Source organism: Bombyx mori, chromosome 22, assembly GCF_030269925.1.
Source record: "Bombyx mori chromosome 22, ASM3026992v2".
Lineage (NCBI taxonomy): Eukaryota > Metazoa > Arthropoda > Insecta > Lepidoptera > Bombycidae > Bombyx > Bombyx mori.
In genome coordinates, this window is record NC_085128.1 from 8,898,374 (window position 1) to 8,912,932 (window position 14,559).

Sequence of the window (14,559 nt, forward strand, 5' to 3'; positions counted from 1 at the left end):
TTTAATACCAGAAATGTCAGTAAATGTTACAAGACAGTAAATCACGAATCTAAAGAATCTGATAAATTCTCAAACAAAATTTCAAAGTATGTATAACTAAATTCTTCATTGTTTCAATAAGCATAGGCATTAAAATAATTTTAAACGAAAGACCGAAACATATTTTTTACATGAATAATTTACAACAGATTCCGATTAAATATGCAAGCCTATAGGCGATACAGATAATAGGTAATAGGTAACAGGTAATAATAGGATTTACGATGAGATGACAAGGCATTGAATATTTATAGGTTTTTGTATAGGGGGTAAAGAGAATTGTGTTTTATGGTTGAAAATATATGGTATCCAGCTTTAAGCAGCAAATTACATACAACTGAAAAAATCACTGAAATAGCACTAGCGTAGCAAGTGGTATATATGTATGTAGCGGTTGTGAACAGGTTAAGTGCGGCAAGTTGAAAAAAAAAATTTATAGCTTTTAGCGTTAGCTTTGAAATTACGCCGCCTTGCCATGATGGCGTCACACTAAATAGTTGCTTGTCGATGAACACTTTTTCCTCTACAGAGAGTATGTTCCTTGCCTCCACCCTTCATATTTGTAAAGGCGCCATTAATGCAGGGGGATTAATAACTACGTAACGTTTAACCTTGTGGATGGCGCCACTTGACGCTATTTCTATATTGATTGAAACACATTGTATGGTTCAATTTATGAAATGGAAACTAAACTATTTTAATAAAAGTATGTTCCTGCTTGATCTATTTAAAAAAATCCCAAATTTCCCAAATGATAATTATGCCTGATATGGAATGAAATAAAAAAAAAAAACTTCAGTTAAAACTGTTATAATAGTGTACTTACCATCCATTTGGTCCATCCCAATACCACTGTCTGGAGTTCTTCCTTCGATTTCGCTTAGTGATGGCTCTTTCATGGTAAAGGACTGTTCATGCTATGAAAAAAAAAACTACTTTAAAATACGGTGACTTGGATTATAACTTACTGTTATGTCTCAGGAATGTGAAAATAAAAAAATAATGTTACAAATTTGCAAATTAATGCTTATTTAGTTTGAAAATAAATTTTAATTATTGAAACTAAAAAAAGTGTATTTATTTAATATTAACTTTCAGCAAAAATCTGTAAGAACAATCTCAATATCTGTAATAAAATCTCATTGAAATCAATTTCACTATCAGTTTAGTTTAGAGGAGTCAAGGAAATACATGTTTCTATAATTTACTCCAAAGTGTATGTATACAAGTTTCAAATGTCTTTCTGATTAAATTTTTTTAACTGTTTATCCTCATAGATTGCAGTAAATAATTTTTTTAAAGCTTATACCTGATTGCTCATCATGGAACTGTTTGAATCTTCCTCGTCAGAACTTAACGTCAGTATCACAGGCTCTGGATCAGGTTGCTTCCCTCTAGGCTTTCTTACTCTCGTCGCTTTTTTCTCATGCGCAGGCTGTTAGATAAGTTACGTAACAATTAATTACGTCATTTACAAAATATGCAATCTAACAATAATCATTTTACTTTTACTACGGGATTTCAGCAGCTTGGCTTTTAAGCTAAAAGTCAAGCTTTTTAAAATAGGAGATGTTAATCTATTAAAACTACTTTTACGGTTTAATCTTGCGTTTGTTATCGTCATTCTATTATTTCCGATGTTTCGAATATTTTTAGTTTTGATGGTCACAGACGACCAAGAATTAAAACGTAAAAGTGGTTTTAATTCTGCCTACGACTCTTGAAAGCTGAAAATACTAGACTTAGATTAATTTGTGGTATTTAGAAATATATTTACAGGGCTTAGAACAATAAATAGCATTGTATCAGTTTTTTATCTATGTTACATGATGCAAAATTAGAATTCATAATAATATCATGATATAACAAGAATATATAATATGAAAAAACAAAAAATTGCGTACCGTTTTATTATAAGTTTTCAACGTAGTGGACTTTAATAAATTCAATTTTAATCCTTCCACACATGAGCTGCAACAGAGGGTTTTTATTCATTTTATTAAAAATAATATTGTAGAGTTTTTACTGTACTTTTTTAGATATTAGCTTACTTTTGTTTTTCAAGTAATGACTTTTCTGGTTCCTTTTTCTTTTGTTCTACTTTTTTACTGGATATCGGTACGCTTTTAGGCTCTTCAGTAAACACTCGTTTACACCTGAAACAATGTCAATATTATTATCATTGCTAACATTAATTACAATAGTTACGATCCATAGAAAAACGTCAATTACAAAACAGTTGCGGATATGTACTTTGAAATTGTATTTTAATATTAATTAAAAATATATTGCATTAACAACAATTACATTTGGTGGGTTAGTACCATGCGGTCTTATTATTGTAGGGTTAGTACAACAGATAAGTCATCATATACCGTACTTAATATACTGTAATTATACAATGTACTAAACTTTGCACTTGATTTGTTTATTGCCTTTAAAGACAAGTGTACGTTCTAACATCTCTTAAGTTGAGAATATGGCTCATGGCTTCGAGTAACGTCAGGTGTCGCGATCATGTAATAGAAATCGGAAAAACATCGTGAAATGTAATTCATTCCAAAGCCGGGCGGTACGAGGCAAAATTATTTCCGGAAACACACTGGATGTGCGTATCCAAGTAGCAGTTCCAAGTAGTAGGAATGAATTCCACTCTAATAGTGAACGGCGCGAAGGCAAACACAGATGACAGGACCAACTCAAACTAAGAATTATTACCGCTTGTTCAGAGAGACATATGGTACAAAATATAGACATCCCTCCGTAGAGCCAGACGTTCCAAACGATCCATAAAATCGATATATTTGTTGATAATAGCAAGTAATGCTAGTTCTTCTAGCTGAGCGATAGGAGCGATAAGAGCAGTTATCTACGCGAGACCGAACGAATCCTTTGTCAAAGCATACATTTTTGTCCAAATGTGAAGTACAATTTCGTTTTGGTGTGGACACTTCATATTTAGAAGTCAACTTGACGTCACCTTTTGTATGTATTCGATGTTTAACATCATTTGAATGAACGACCAATAAATCTCCGAAAGTCCCAGGGATACTTTTTGCACAATAACAAACGGGTCCTTATTCGCAGTGAACGCGCAAGCTAGACTTAATGTGTAGATTTGGAACGGTTCGGTCTTCGGCACTGGATCATGCTCCGAAATAAACTATGAGGACCTTTACAGGAACAGGTAAACTCCGGTCCTTTTGATCCAGTCTGCTAACAAAGTACTGTCTCCTTTTATATGACTACGAAAGCGACTACAGTATAAACCGGCACAGATTTGCAATCACCCTAGTCTTACATAGGAAAACAATATCACCAAGTAGTCGAGGAATTCTATGTACGAAGTATCGTTCGAAACAGATTTTTTTTTTATTGCCTTTGTAGGCAGACGAGCATACGGCCCACCTGATGGTAAGTGGTCACCGTCGCTCATGGACGTCAGCAATGCCAGGGGCAGAGCCAAGCCGCTGTCTACCATAAGCCTAAGATATATCTGGGTCTCGGCTGAAAATAATCGCCTGTACCATCTTAAAGTGATTGTGGAGGATATCGACATGGTATACGACAGTGCTATGCCTTGACAATATCGAAGTCTATTTATCAATGTGTAACAATTATAAGAAAACAAAAAACATTGTAAAAGTAGTAAAATTGCATGCGATTTTATGTAACATATTACCCTACCCTAGGATGTTCTGAAGTTACACCCATTAGCGTTTTTGTTTAAATTTGCTATAAGGCTGCAACAAAATGAATTAAATGAATAGTCAAATAAATGAATTATTATAGATGTACCTTTCACATTTACTGAAATTAAACCCTGTGTAGCCACAAGACTTGCAGAGAGCAAGCATCCCGTCTACGTGTCGAGGTGGGGGCGATCGCTGACCTGGAGATTCTGGACTATTGTTCACTGGAACACGAAGTTTTAGTATTAATTCTAACCAATTTTTAAAGGTTTAATTTAATACAAGCTTATATTTAGATCACTACTTTTTATTATTAAAATACTGTAGTGATCAAAATGTAATGTACCAATTCATAAAATATATTTTGTATACCTTCAATTTATCTTAAAAATAACTTAATTAATAATTTATGTTAATAAGCTAGTTTTACAATTTCAATTTACTGATGAGCTGACTGACTGAGACTGAGACCAATACTACCTTCGGCAGATAAATGTAAACATAGTTTTATATTAAGTAGTATTCATTTTGTATATTTACCATGATCATTACTGTTCGATTTTTCAGGAGTAGACATTTCACTGCTTTGCGTTTGTGACATGACATTTGGTGAACTCGTACTGCTTATGTCTCCTAATAGCATCTGAAAACAAACATTTTTACGTTTATACACCTTACACTAGGCTTTGAATCACGGCATAGTCACAATATTCGATACGAATATATGGGGCGGCTTACTCTTTTTTTATTGCCCATGTAGGCAGACGGTTTTACGGTTCACCTAATGGTGAGTGGTTACCGTCGCTCATGGACGTCAGCAATGCCAGGGGCAGAGCCAAGCCGTTGCCTGCCTCACTAGGATAGAACTGTTCATTAGCCTCTGCACTTGGATTCATTTTAACATTTGAACTGCTTTATTTGTGATTGAATCACTGTAGTGACTCTACATTAGGGCTTTAGGCTTGCAACCGTGTTTGCCATTAAGAATAACCTAATGAAAGTTCAAGTGAAACTTACCGGATGATTCTCCAGCATTTCCTCTATTCTAGTTGTAGCCCCTACTGATACAAAGTAGTCAATTTCACTGCTTGTGTTTTGCATACATTGAATTTGTGTATCTTCCGAAAAAGGAACATTGACCTAATAAAAATACATTTATATCATTTTCAAAGACTTAAATCTCAATTGACACAATACTCAGAAGCCAGTTTATTACACACCTGTTCAAGAACTTCTTGAAGTGTACAACTTTCTTTTGGTAATGTAAAAGTCACAAGTCTTTGCTCCCCATTCTGAAGAAAGATTAACATTTTGGCTGATTGCGGTTCTGATGTTTGTTCTGAAGGCCCACTTGGTGTTTCGTTGTTTTCTATAAATGAAAAGTGCAGTATTTTTGTAATATATAGTCAAATGAGTTAAATTAATGTAAAAAAATATTCACCATGTTGGGAAAGTTGTGGTTGGGTCTGCATTGGAGGTACTCGTTGTACAGGCCTTGGTTGTTCTTTACTTCTAACTAAGGTTTGTCGACCAGTTTCCCTGTAATTTTTATAAAGTATAAAAATATGTACCATTTCATTTATATTTTGAGGTTAGTATTTTTAAACATACCTAGATTGTTGCGAGATTATGTTTTGTGGGGTCTGTTGTAATCGTTTATACTCAGTCAGGACCATGCGTTGTCCATTATACAGGGCAACTTGTCGTTCATCATCCATATCTTCCATGGGATCCATCATTCGTTGAGTCAGTGGTTGAGGATGTTGAGGTACATGCGATTGGTCGTAAGTAATTGGTTGCTGCTGGTAATGTTGCGTATAACCAAGGTTCTGTTGGTGTTGCTGTGGAGCAGGCCCAGGAACATGATTTTGTCTCATATTGGGAGGTGGAGTGTTGAACTGTTGCGGGATATTAACACCGTCAGTGACCGGATGTTTCTGAACTATAGCAGCAGTTATGCTTTCCTCCAAGTCATCCATGTCATTTGCGTTGTTCGGTTGGACGATCACTTTCTTGACTGGTTGTTGCACTTGTTGGGGGTGAGGAGAAGATCTTTGAGACAATAACGCGTTCTGTTGAGGTAGAGGTCCGTTATTTTGGTTTGTTTGCGTTTGAACAAGTTGAGGCATTTGCGATGTTAAACTTTGACTGACGATTGTGCCTTGAGGTGTAATTATGCGCGTCGGTTGCGTATGCGTTTGGTTCTGATTCAATATCTGTCAATATAATACATGTGCGAGTTTTATGATTTTTTTAAACTGAATATTATTTTTATTAGACATATTTATATTACAATACCTGATGTTGGGCCAACTTCATAGTGTTCATCTGGGGTGGATGAATTTGCTGTACCATAGCATGTTGGGCTAGTTGAATTTGTGGATGTTGTTGTTGCTGTGGCTGTGGTTGTTGTTGTTGTTGTTGTTGTTGTTGTTGTTGTTGCTGCTGCTGCTGCTGCTGCTGTTGTTGTTGTTGTTGTTGAGGATGCGGATGCTAAGGAACAACACAATAAAACCACTACTATAGTTTGTTAAGCTGCAAGACGCATCGGAAGATGACATATAAAATTGTAATTTCCAACTGTCTACACTATGACAAAAATCCACAATTCGCAATCAGACCTGGTATCCATGTCTAATGTGAATACGGGTAGTATAGAAGAACAAGAGTATGGAGAATATTCTCTTTATTCTTTATTGTACATACAGTTAATACAATATAATAATTGCGAAAAGTTATAAAATGGCGAGCTTAACTCAACAATTGAGTTATCTACCAGCTAACCGTTCTTAAAGAGGGTGAGCTTTGTATAGGTGGGTAGAAGAGAACAATCTAATCAATTTACTTATTGATACCAATACACAATAACAATAATAGTAACAATAATAAATAAAAACACGAATACATAATATATCAGACTATATACATACACAATTACACACATAAATAACATAAGCATATACATACACGTACATATATAATGAAATACATATGAGTAATACTAAATCAATAGATAGTGCTCCTTTAATGCCTTCCTGAATACTTGAAGTGAGTGACAATATTGTTATTATTATTACCTGCTGGTGTACGGGCGTGCGAGGACGAGGCGGCCGCGGCGCGCGGTGCAGCGCGTGCGGGGTGATGATGCGCGTCGCACCGCGACCAGTGCCGCTCTGCAAAGTACAAACATGCAAAGGTTATTGGTATCTCCTGTATAAGTGAAGTTAGTGTGAAAAGGTACTATGTATTTCCAAGCATTACGTGATCATTAGTAGTCCAAGTTATTCATACAGGCGTGGAAGAGACATCACGATGCAAACAGGTATACTGCTTGCCGTGTTCCTCTCGGGCGGTGTAATTGCGAACCGCAAAGTATTTCAAAAAAACTGCGGTTGCATTGTGTTGCCTTCGCAAAAATACCCAACAATGTTCAATAGCATTGATGTAGACATATTAACCGGCTATTGTGAAGTCAATCGGCATTATTACAGATTATTCAGTTAGCCACATGTCATAGGTGTTTGATATCCTATTATTCAATGCTTAACTATCTATCGTATATATCGTTAATATCGAAAAAGTGAACATCATGAAACATAGTGATCACTAAAGAGCGAGAAGCTAGTACTACTACTAATTATGCTGAAATATAATCAGAAATGGCACCTATTTGAAAATTAAGTGTGAATATTATTAACCTGCGGATGAGGGCTGAGTAGCCTGGCGGTGGCGTGCAGCGGAGCGGGGCGGCGCGGACGAACCGGCGCCCGCACTAACGTCACGCCACCCGGATTTAGCGCCTGGTTCAGTAGCCTCGTTCCAGGTTGACGGTTACCAGAGTTCTGTATGAATATTTGTCAAAAATAAATATTATGAAACTATATGACTCTTAAATGTTATTCTAATTAATTCATTCACTGTTCAAAAAGGCTTACAGCAGGTGAAATTGTAAATAAAAATTCTATCTAACAATCAATGTATGTATCAATTAATTATAAAAACGATTATATTGAACGAAACGTTATGGAACGAAATATAGAAGATACTTTCAGTCTATTCCAATATAATTTGAAATACAATCAAATATAGCACACTATAGTAGAATTATTTTGTCCGTGCAGTTTGGGTCATAAAAAATCGGAGCAGTGAAGCGAGTATTTCGCTCTCTTCCACTCACGAGCCTTATGGACGAGCATAGTGATGCGCATTATTGTTGTCGATAAGCGTTATCGATAGTGTATTTAGTTTTGTCATTTTATGAGTTAGTGATAAAAATGAAAGAAAAAATCACTAATCGAACACTTACACCACATATCGCCGCAGCAAGTTAACTAGAACGGCAGAAATTAACACTTTGTAACTTTTCGGGATCTATTCTTATTTCAGTGAAAATTTTTTACACATTGTTGATAACAACACGTGCAAATATTATTTTGAATAAATTCTGCCGTTTTGATACAAAGCAAAGGAGTAGCCATTGTGTCACTAAAGAAATTCAGAGAACGAATGCATAAAAACACATTTCTCTTCGACATAATGTACTATAATTTGCAGGTAAGTACAAATGACTCTTAACATAACAATGTCTCTCCACCCTTCGTATACCGCCCCGCCGCCGTGTACCTGCCTTCGATGACTCATTAGTTTCTATCGATAATGGCGTTACGCCCGCGCAACATGCTCACCGCCCTAGCCGGGCTATGTTTTATGATCCAAACTGCACGGACAAAATAATTCTACTATAGTAGGTCATTAAGGTAAAATATCATTAAGAGTGGCAAAATCGCAAAATATTTTTAAAGGTAAAAAGATATAAATATTTTCAACTTCTACCATAACACATTTTATCTGATATAAAGGAATATGTCTATATGTCAGATAAAACATGGTCACTTCAATTTGTCGATTCGTTTAACAAAAGTGGTGTATCCAGTAATGCAATCTATTTCAAATTTAGAAATTACCGTACTATAAACTTGCTCTGTTAAATTTGTTTTTAATTTCAATATTTACCCCTTGATTAATATAAGCAGCATGCATCACCACTTGTTGATGTTGTATCTGTTGCTGTTGTTGTTGTTGCTGCTGTTGTAACTGTTGTTGTTGCTGCTGAAGTTGTTGCTGTTGCTGGAGATGTTGTTGCTGCTGTAGGTGTTGTTGTAATTGTTGCAAATGTATTTGTTGTTGCTGTTGTTGTAAATGCATTAGTTGTGGAGAGCCCCTCGATAATTGCGGTTGTCCTTGGGGTTGCTAAAATTCAAAAGAAATTCCTTTTTAAAACGCATAGTAATTGTTATTGTGATTAAATTACGTTAATGCTATTATAATAAAACAAGTAATATTAATATCCTAGGTTTTGTCAAACAATATCCTAAGCTGGATGGTAGTGTCGGACATGACATTTAGTTTTGATGTGATTAGGTTTACTCATTTCGTTAAGCTTTATAAATTAGTAAAACATTTATTTAATTTAAAGATAATATAATTTAAATTAAAGCTCTGGTACGAAATAAATAACAATAGTATATAAAACACTAATTATTTATACAACATCGTGGAAAATTGCAACCTCATATTGACGTTTGATTAGGGTTTTTTTTGGTGTTGGAAGGGAGAAAACAGTATATACAATTGAATGAGTTGAGACTTCGTTCACATGGTCGTAGTTTTGAACAGCGAGTTCTAGAAGCATCATGGAGATGCGAATTTTTAGATCTGGTAGTTTTCAATTTAAATTACTAACTGCTTGCGTTGGCCCATGTTGCGGAGGCGGGGGCAAAGGCGGCGGCTGTGGCGGAGGCGGTTGCGCGGGATGTATTACTGTTGGCTGTGGCAGTGCATGGGCTGGACTCACCATCTGCTAAAAAGGTATTAATCAAATGTATTTCTGTATTAATGTATGGCCAGTTAAATTAAAAATAAAATTATTTTTTGCATTTTTATTTATATATTTTTTGCAGATTGTCCTGTCCAACATAGCCACATGGCTGTATTTGCATTTGAGTGACGTTTATATATTAGTTAAGCGGGTGATATTTATGGGGGAGAAAGATATCAGGGAGGCGATAGCAGTACCTATTGCAAGTAAAATAGTGAACATATTTTTAGCATACTGTTGTAATTTATTTATTATAATATACTTAGTCTGGCCATAAATACTGTTACAATTAAAAATAAACAAAATATTACATTTGAATTTGGAATCTGTCATTTTTATATGATTGCTCATTGAGTTTTCTCATTTTGGCGCTAATACATTGTACAATATTTTGCGATATTAAAATGGAGTGGGGTGATAAAGAGAACCGAATCGCTGTGATTGCATTACACAAAGTAGGTATGGAGCCAAATGCAATTTTTAAAACTCTCCATACGCTTGGTATTAGTAAAATGTTTGTGTGCCGGGCTATTAATAGGTGCAATGAGACCTCCTGTTTGTGACAGAAAAAAATCTGGCCGTCCACGTAGTGTTAGTACGAAAAAGGTGGTCAAAGCAGTAAGGGAAAGAATTCGAAGAAATCCTGTCCGAAAGCAAAATATTTTATCTCGGGAGATGAAGATAGCACCTAGAACAATGTCGCGTATTTTAAAAGATGACTTAGGACTTGCAGCCTAAGAGACGTACTGGTCATTTCTTAACTGATAATTTAAAAGAGAATAGGGTGGTAAATTCGAAACAACTACTGAAGCGGTACGCAAAGGGAGGTCATAGAATAATTTTGTTTACGGATGAGATTTTTTTTACAATTGAGCAACATTTTAACAAACAAAATGACCGTATTTATGCTCAAAGCTCTAAGGAAGCTTACCAATTAGTCGATAGAGTGCAACGTGGGCACTATCCGACTTCAGTGACGGTTTGGTGGGGTATTAGCTATGAAGGAGTGACTGAGCCATACTTTTGTGAAAAAGGTATCAAAACATCGGCACAAGTGTATCAAGATACCATTATTGAGAAGGTAGTGAAGCCCGTTAACAACACCATGTTCAATAATCAAGAATGGTCCTTCCAGCAAGACTCGGCGCCAGGTCATAAAGCTCGGTCTATGCAGTCTTGGTTGGAAACGAACGTTTCAGACTTCATCAGAGCTGAAGACTGGCCGTCGTCTAGTCCCGATCTTAATCCGCTGGATTATGATTTATGGTCAGTTTTAGGGCTTTACGGCTTGCTCTAAACGCCATGATAATTTGGAGTCCCTAAAACAATCCGTACGATTGGCAGTGAAAAATTTTCCCATGGAAAGAGTGCGTGCTTCTATTTATAACTGGCCTCAACGTTTAAAGGACTGTATTGCAGCTAATGGAGACCACTTCGAATAAGCTTTTTATAATTTAAATTGTTTTATATTTATGTAATAAACTAACACACTGTAAAAGTAATAAATGTTATTTGCAATAGAATTTTTTTTTTTTTATTGTAACAGTATTTATGGCCAGACTAAGTATATTGACTTTAAGCTAAATTAGGAATGTTATATATTTTCTGTAGATATCCAAAATTTTATACATTTTATAGTACGATAAGCGAATTGATCCTATTAACAATTTATTCTACAATACGCCCTTTTACATAGCGAGGCGAAAAGTGCATAGAATTTAGGAACCATCTAGCCGGCCGATAGTAAACTTAATAAACGGAGACCTTAGAACTCAGATCACAAGGTAGGTGGCGGCATTTATGTTGTAAATGTCTCTGAGCTCCGCTAACCACTTAACACTCCGGTGGGCCCTGAGCTCGTTCACCCATCTAAGCAATAAAAATAAACAATAAATAATAGGCATTAATCTTAAAGCCCGGCAACTTTAAATGCTTTGCCATTTGAAATGGCAACGAGACGCGGGTGCGGATTGGCCCCCCTTTCTGACATTCGCCATAAATATTAGAAACGGTAAGGCTATCCCTACAACGTATTATAATTACACTTTATAGTTAATGCGCCTTAATAAAGCCCGAATGTGTAAGGCATGAGATTAAACATAGAAAGCTAAAATCGGATCGCCTTAAACGCTAAAACGCAAATATATAATGCGGACCAATATTTTTTATTTGATACAAATTTCATTTATCCAGTGCCAAAAATTATAGGTAAGGGGCACACACCCTTAGACATAGACAGACGGAGCGAAATTATCAGATTTCAGGTTAGAATGATGGACCAACTGTTCTACAATGCAATTGAAACTTAAGTTTTATATCTCAAGGTGGGTGTAGCGGCATTTTCGTTTGTAAAGGCTTGAGTAGGTAATCACTCAACATCAGATGCATACAAGCTTTTTATTTCCTAAGGATACAGATGTATAAGAAAAATTAAAAAATATATATTTATATTTTACTCTATATTCTATATCGCATTTACTCTATATTGTATTTCATTATTTTGGAAAAATTAAATTTTCTGCAGTACAATCTCATGTGGCTACTTTGATTGTCGATCTAAAGAAAATAAATGTCATTTACACTATAGGAATAGGTGTTGTTTAGATACATAAATTTTCTATTTTCTGTTAGATCGCCATCATCAATGTAAAACCTATTTTAATGTTATATTAGAACACTATATTAATGATTATTATTCAATGTACTATAGGCATTTTGCACCAACCCATCTAACATTTAAGAATTATTTATATTAAATTAATATCATCATGTGCGCAAATTGCGTAGGCGTGGTTACAGATTAGAATTGTGAGCAGATTTTAATATTTTTACAGAAGAAATACACCTCTAGTTAATTGTTGAATGATGATTAATTTTGTAAACATTTTCCACATATTATTATTATATTTATTATCATTTCGAAATATGTATGTAGTATATGCTTCGAGTAGGTAGCACCTATAAAAGACGATAGACGAAAGGATAATAATTAAAAAAAAAAGCCTGGATTATGCCTTATTGGGTATAATTGTAATGGCAGGATAGACTTAATTTACAACAATTTCAGTAAAATATTGATAACTGCATTTGGGTTTTAATGACGTGACCATGATTTTTGTTTATTTTAATAATACTTTTGAATAGATCAAATAGCTAATATTTGGAGATTAAAATGACGTAAATGTAAAAGAACCAAACAAAGTTTGTGAACTAAAAAAAAACTGCATCTAACTTATATTATATTGTACAACAATGTAATATAATTTTAGTAAAGCATGCATTTGTTATGGACTAAATTGGTTTGCATTTTATTTACAAATAGTTTAATTGAAGAATCATGATGAGAACTAAGTATACACCTACAGGAAGTTATATATGCTTATGTTTAAAATTCAACTAAAAGTCTAATTGCCCAAAATAAAAGTAACCAAGTCGAAAAACAGTACCATGCCAAGCATAAGAGAATCTACAACCATATTTGTATACAATTGTGTATATAATTCACATATCAGTCATTAGACGTACATGTTGAGGATGTTGTGCAGAGGACTGTTGCATCACAGATGCATCAATGATCTGTTGTGCCTGTTGCAACACAACCTGAGCATCCATAGGTAAATCTGATGTGTAGTAAACCTACAAATGAATTGGCAATCAATTTATTAATTCTAGCTTCACTATGCCCATCTTTACATTTTATCAGATTTTTTTTCACATTTTATTAGTACTTTTATACCTATTGCTAATATTGAGTAGTTCACTGTATCAATTTTTTACTAACTAATACAGGTTTAAAAAAATTGAATGTGATTCTTTTTTTTTTGGTGGTTTACCATCTTTGTGTCAGTTTTTTTCCATGGTGTTTAGTTTACACCCATAAACATATGTATATAATAATTATTTCATAATGAAAATGTTGTTGTAAAATTTAAACATACAAGTTTCCAACAGTTTTTCTATAAATATTTTTTCTCTTTATGACATACCTGTCTGTGCATAGCTTGCTGCTGTTGTTGCTGCTGCTGTTGTTGTTGCTGAGATTGTTGCTGTTGAGACTGTTGTTGCTGATTTTGTTGTGCTTGTTGGAAGTCAACATGAGGTGTTGAAGTGTGTGAAGATGGAGGTTCATGTCGTATAATGTACTGTTGTTGATATTGCAAGCCATCACTAACAACCAATTGTTGTTGAACTCCATCACTAACAATAATATCACTAGGCTGCTCTGTCTGTTGAACTACAACCTAAAAGACGCATGTTAAAAATTTGTTATTATATAAATAACAGTACACACAGTATTAATAGAAAATTTTTCAATGGAACAGCTATTTGCAGCATTTAACTTTTTGAAGTAAAATAAATAGTTTTAATAATAAAAGCTATGTTTACTGTTAAATAAGTTCACAATTTAGTTTAAGATGGTTCACCCAGTACAGCAATAAAAAACAAATTTGTTTACCTGTTGCTGACCATACTGTTGTTCATCTTGGCTAACAATAATGCCATCTAGGCAAATATTTGGACAATACCTTTGTAAATCTTCTAAAGTTAGTGAATGCCTTTGTCCAACTATTTGGTAATATTGAGCCATCGCTTATGCTAAGCCTGAAATAAAATTTTGTACTGATTGATATAGTTTTTGGATTGAAATTTAAATCACATTTACTTAATTTTTTTATATTATATAGTTTATCATGTGTAATGGTATCACAAATAATTTTTTTTATAAAGGAAACTACATTAGAACATATTGGGTGCAAATCTAAAAGTTATTCTTGAATATTTTTATTTTTTTTATGGTATGTATATCAATAGTTTGGTTATATCAATTTTGTAATTTATACCAACAAACAAAAGTAAATGCTAGTTGTATGCTCCTTTTGAAGAATTTGAATTAACTAGTATTTTATTAAGAGTTTTAATAATTTTACAATACAATGAAAGGGCTCTTTG

General features: G+C 34.3%; 1 protein-coding gene across 11 annotated transcripts in view; it reads right to left on the reverse strand.

Annotated features, from left to right (window-relative positions):
- Nucleotides 1-14,559, reverse strand: part of LOC101745347 (putative mediator of RNA polymerase II transcription subunit 26) — a 29,480-nt gene that overhangs the window by 12,508 nt on the left and 2,413 nt on the right. For 2 of the 11 annotated variants that reach the window (XM_021351814.3, XM_062674947.1), the window contains exons 2-19: nucleotides 14,066-14,211; nucleotides 13,596-13,850; nucleotides 13,135-13,245; nucleotides 9,475-9,591; nucleotides 8,745-8,981; nucleotides 7,430-7,573; nucleotides 6,809-6,904; nucleotides 6,030-6,224; nucleotides 5,343-5,803; nucleotides 5,173-5,270; nucleotides 4,952-5,100; nucleotides 4,749-4,871; nucleotides 4,272-4,374; nucleotides 3,838-3,955; nucleotides 2,091-2,195; nucleotides 1,944-2,010; nucleotides 1,349-1,474; nucleotides 866-956 (exon numbers count right to left, since the gene is read on the reverse strand). In XM_021351814.3, coding sequence (XP_021207489.1) covers nucleotides 866-956; nucleotides 1,349-1,474; nucleotides 1,944-2,010; nucleotides 2,091-2,195; nucleotides 3,838-3,955; nucleotides 4,272-4,374; nucleotides 4,749-4,871; nucleotides 4,952-5,100; nucleotides 5,173-5,270; nucleotides 5,343-5,803; nucleotides 6,030-6,224; nucleotides 6,809-6,904; nucleotides 7,430-7,573; nucleotides 8,745-8,981; nucleotides 9,475-9,591; nucleotides 13,135-13,245; nucleotides 13,596-13,850; nucleotides 14,066-14,197 — 2,728 coding nt within the window. In that variant the 5' untranslated portion in view covers nucleotides 14,198-14,211. Of the gene's footprint in view, nucleotides 1-865; nucleotides 957-1,348; nucleotides 1,475-1,943; nucleotides 2,011-2,090; nucleotides 2,196-3,837; nucleotides 3,956-4,271; nucleotides 4,375-4,748; nucleotides 4,872-4,951; nucleotides 5,101-5,172; nucleotides 5,271-5,342; nucleotides 5,948-6,029; nucleotides 6,225-6,808; nucleotides 6,905-7,429; nucleotides 7,574-8,744; nucleotides 8,982-9,474; nucleotides 9,592-13,134; nucleotides 13,246-13,595; nucleotides 13,851-14,065; nucleotides 14,212-14,559 lie in introns of all 11 variants that reach the window. The other 9 variants (XM_021351810.3, XM_021351811.3, XM_021351813.3 and 6 more) reach the window with 5 other exon arrangements.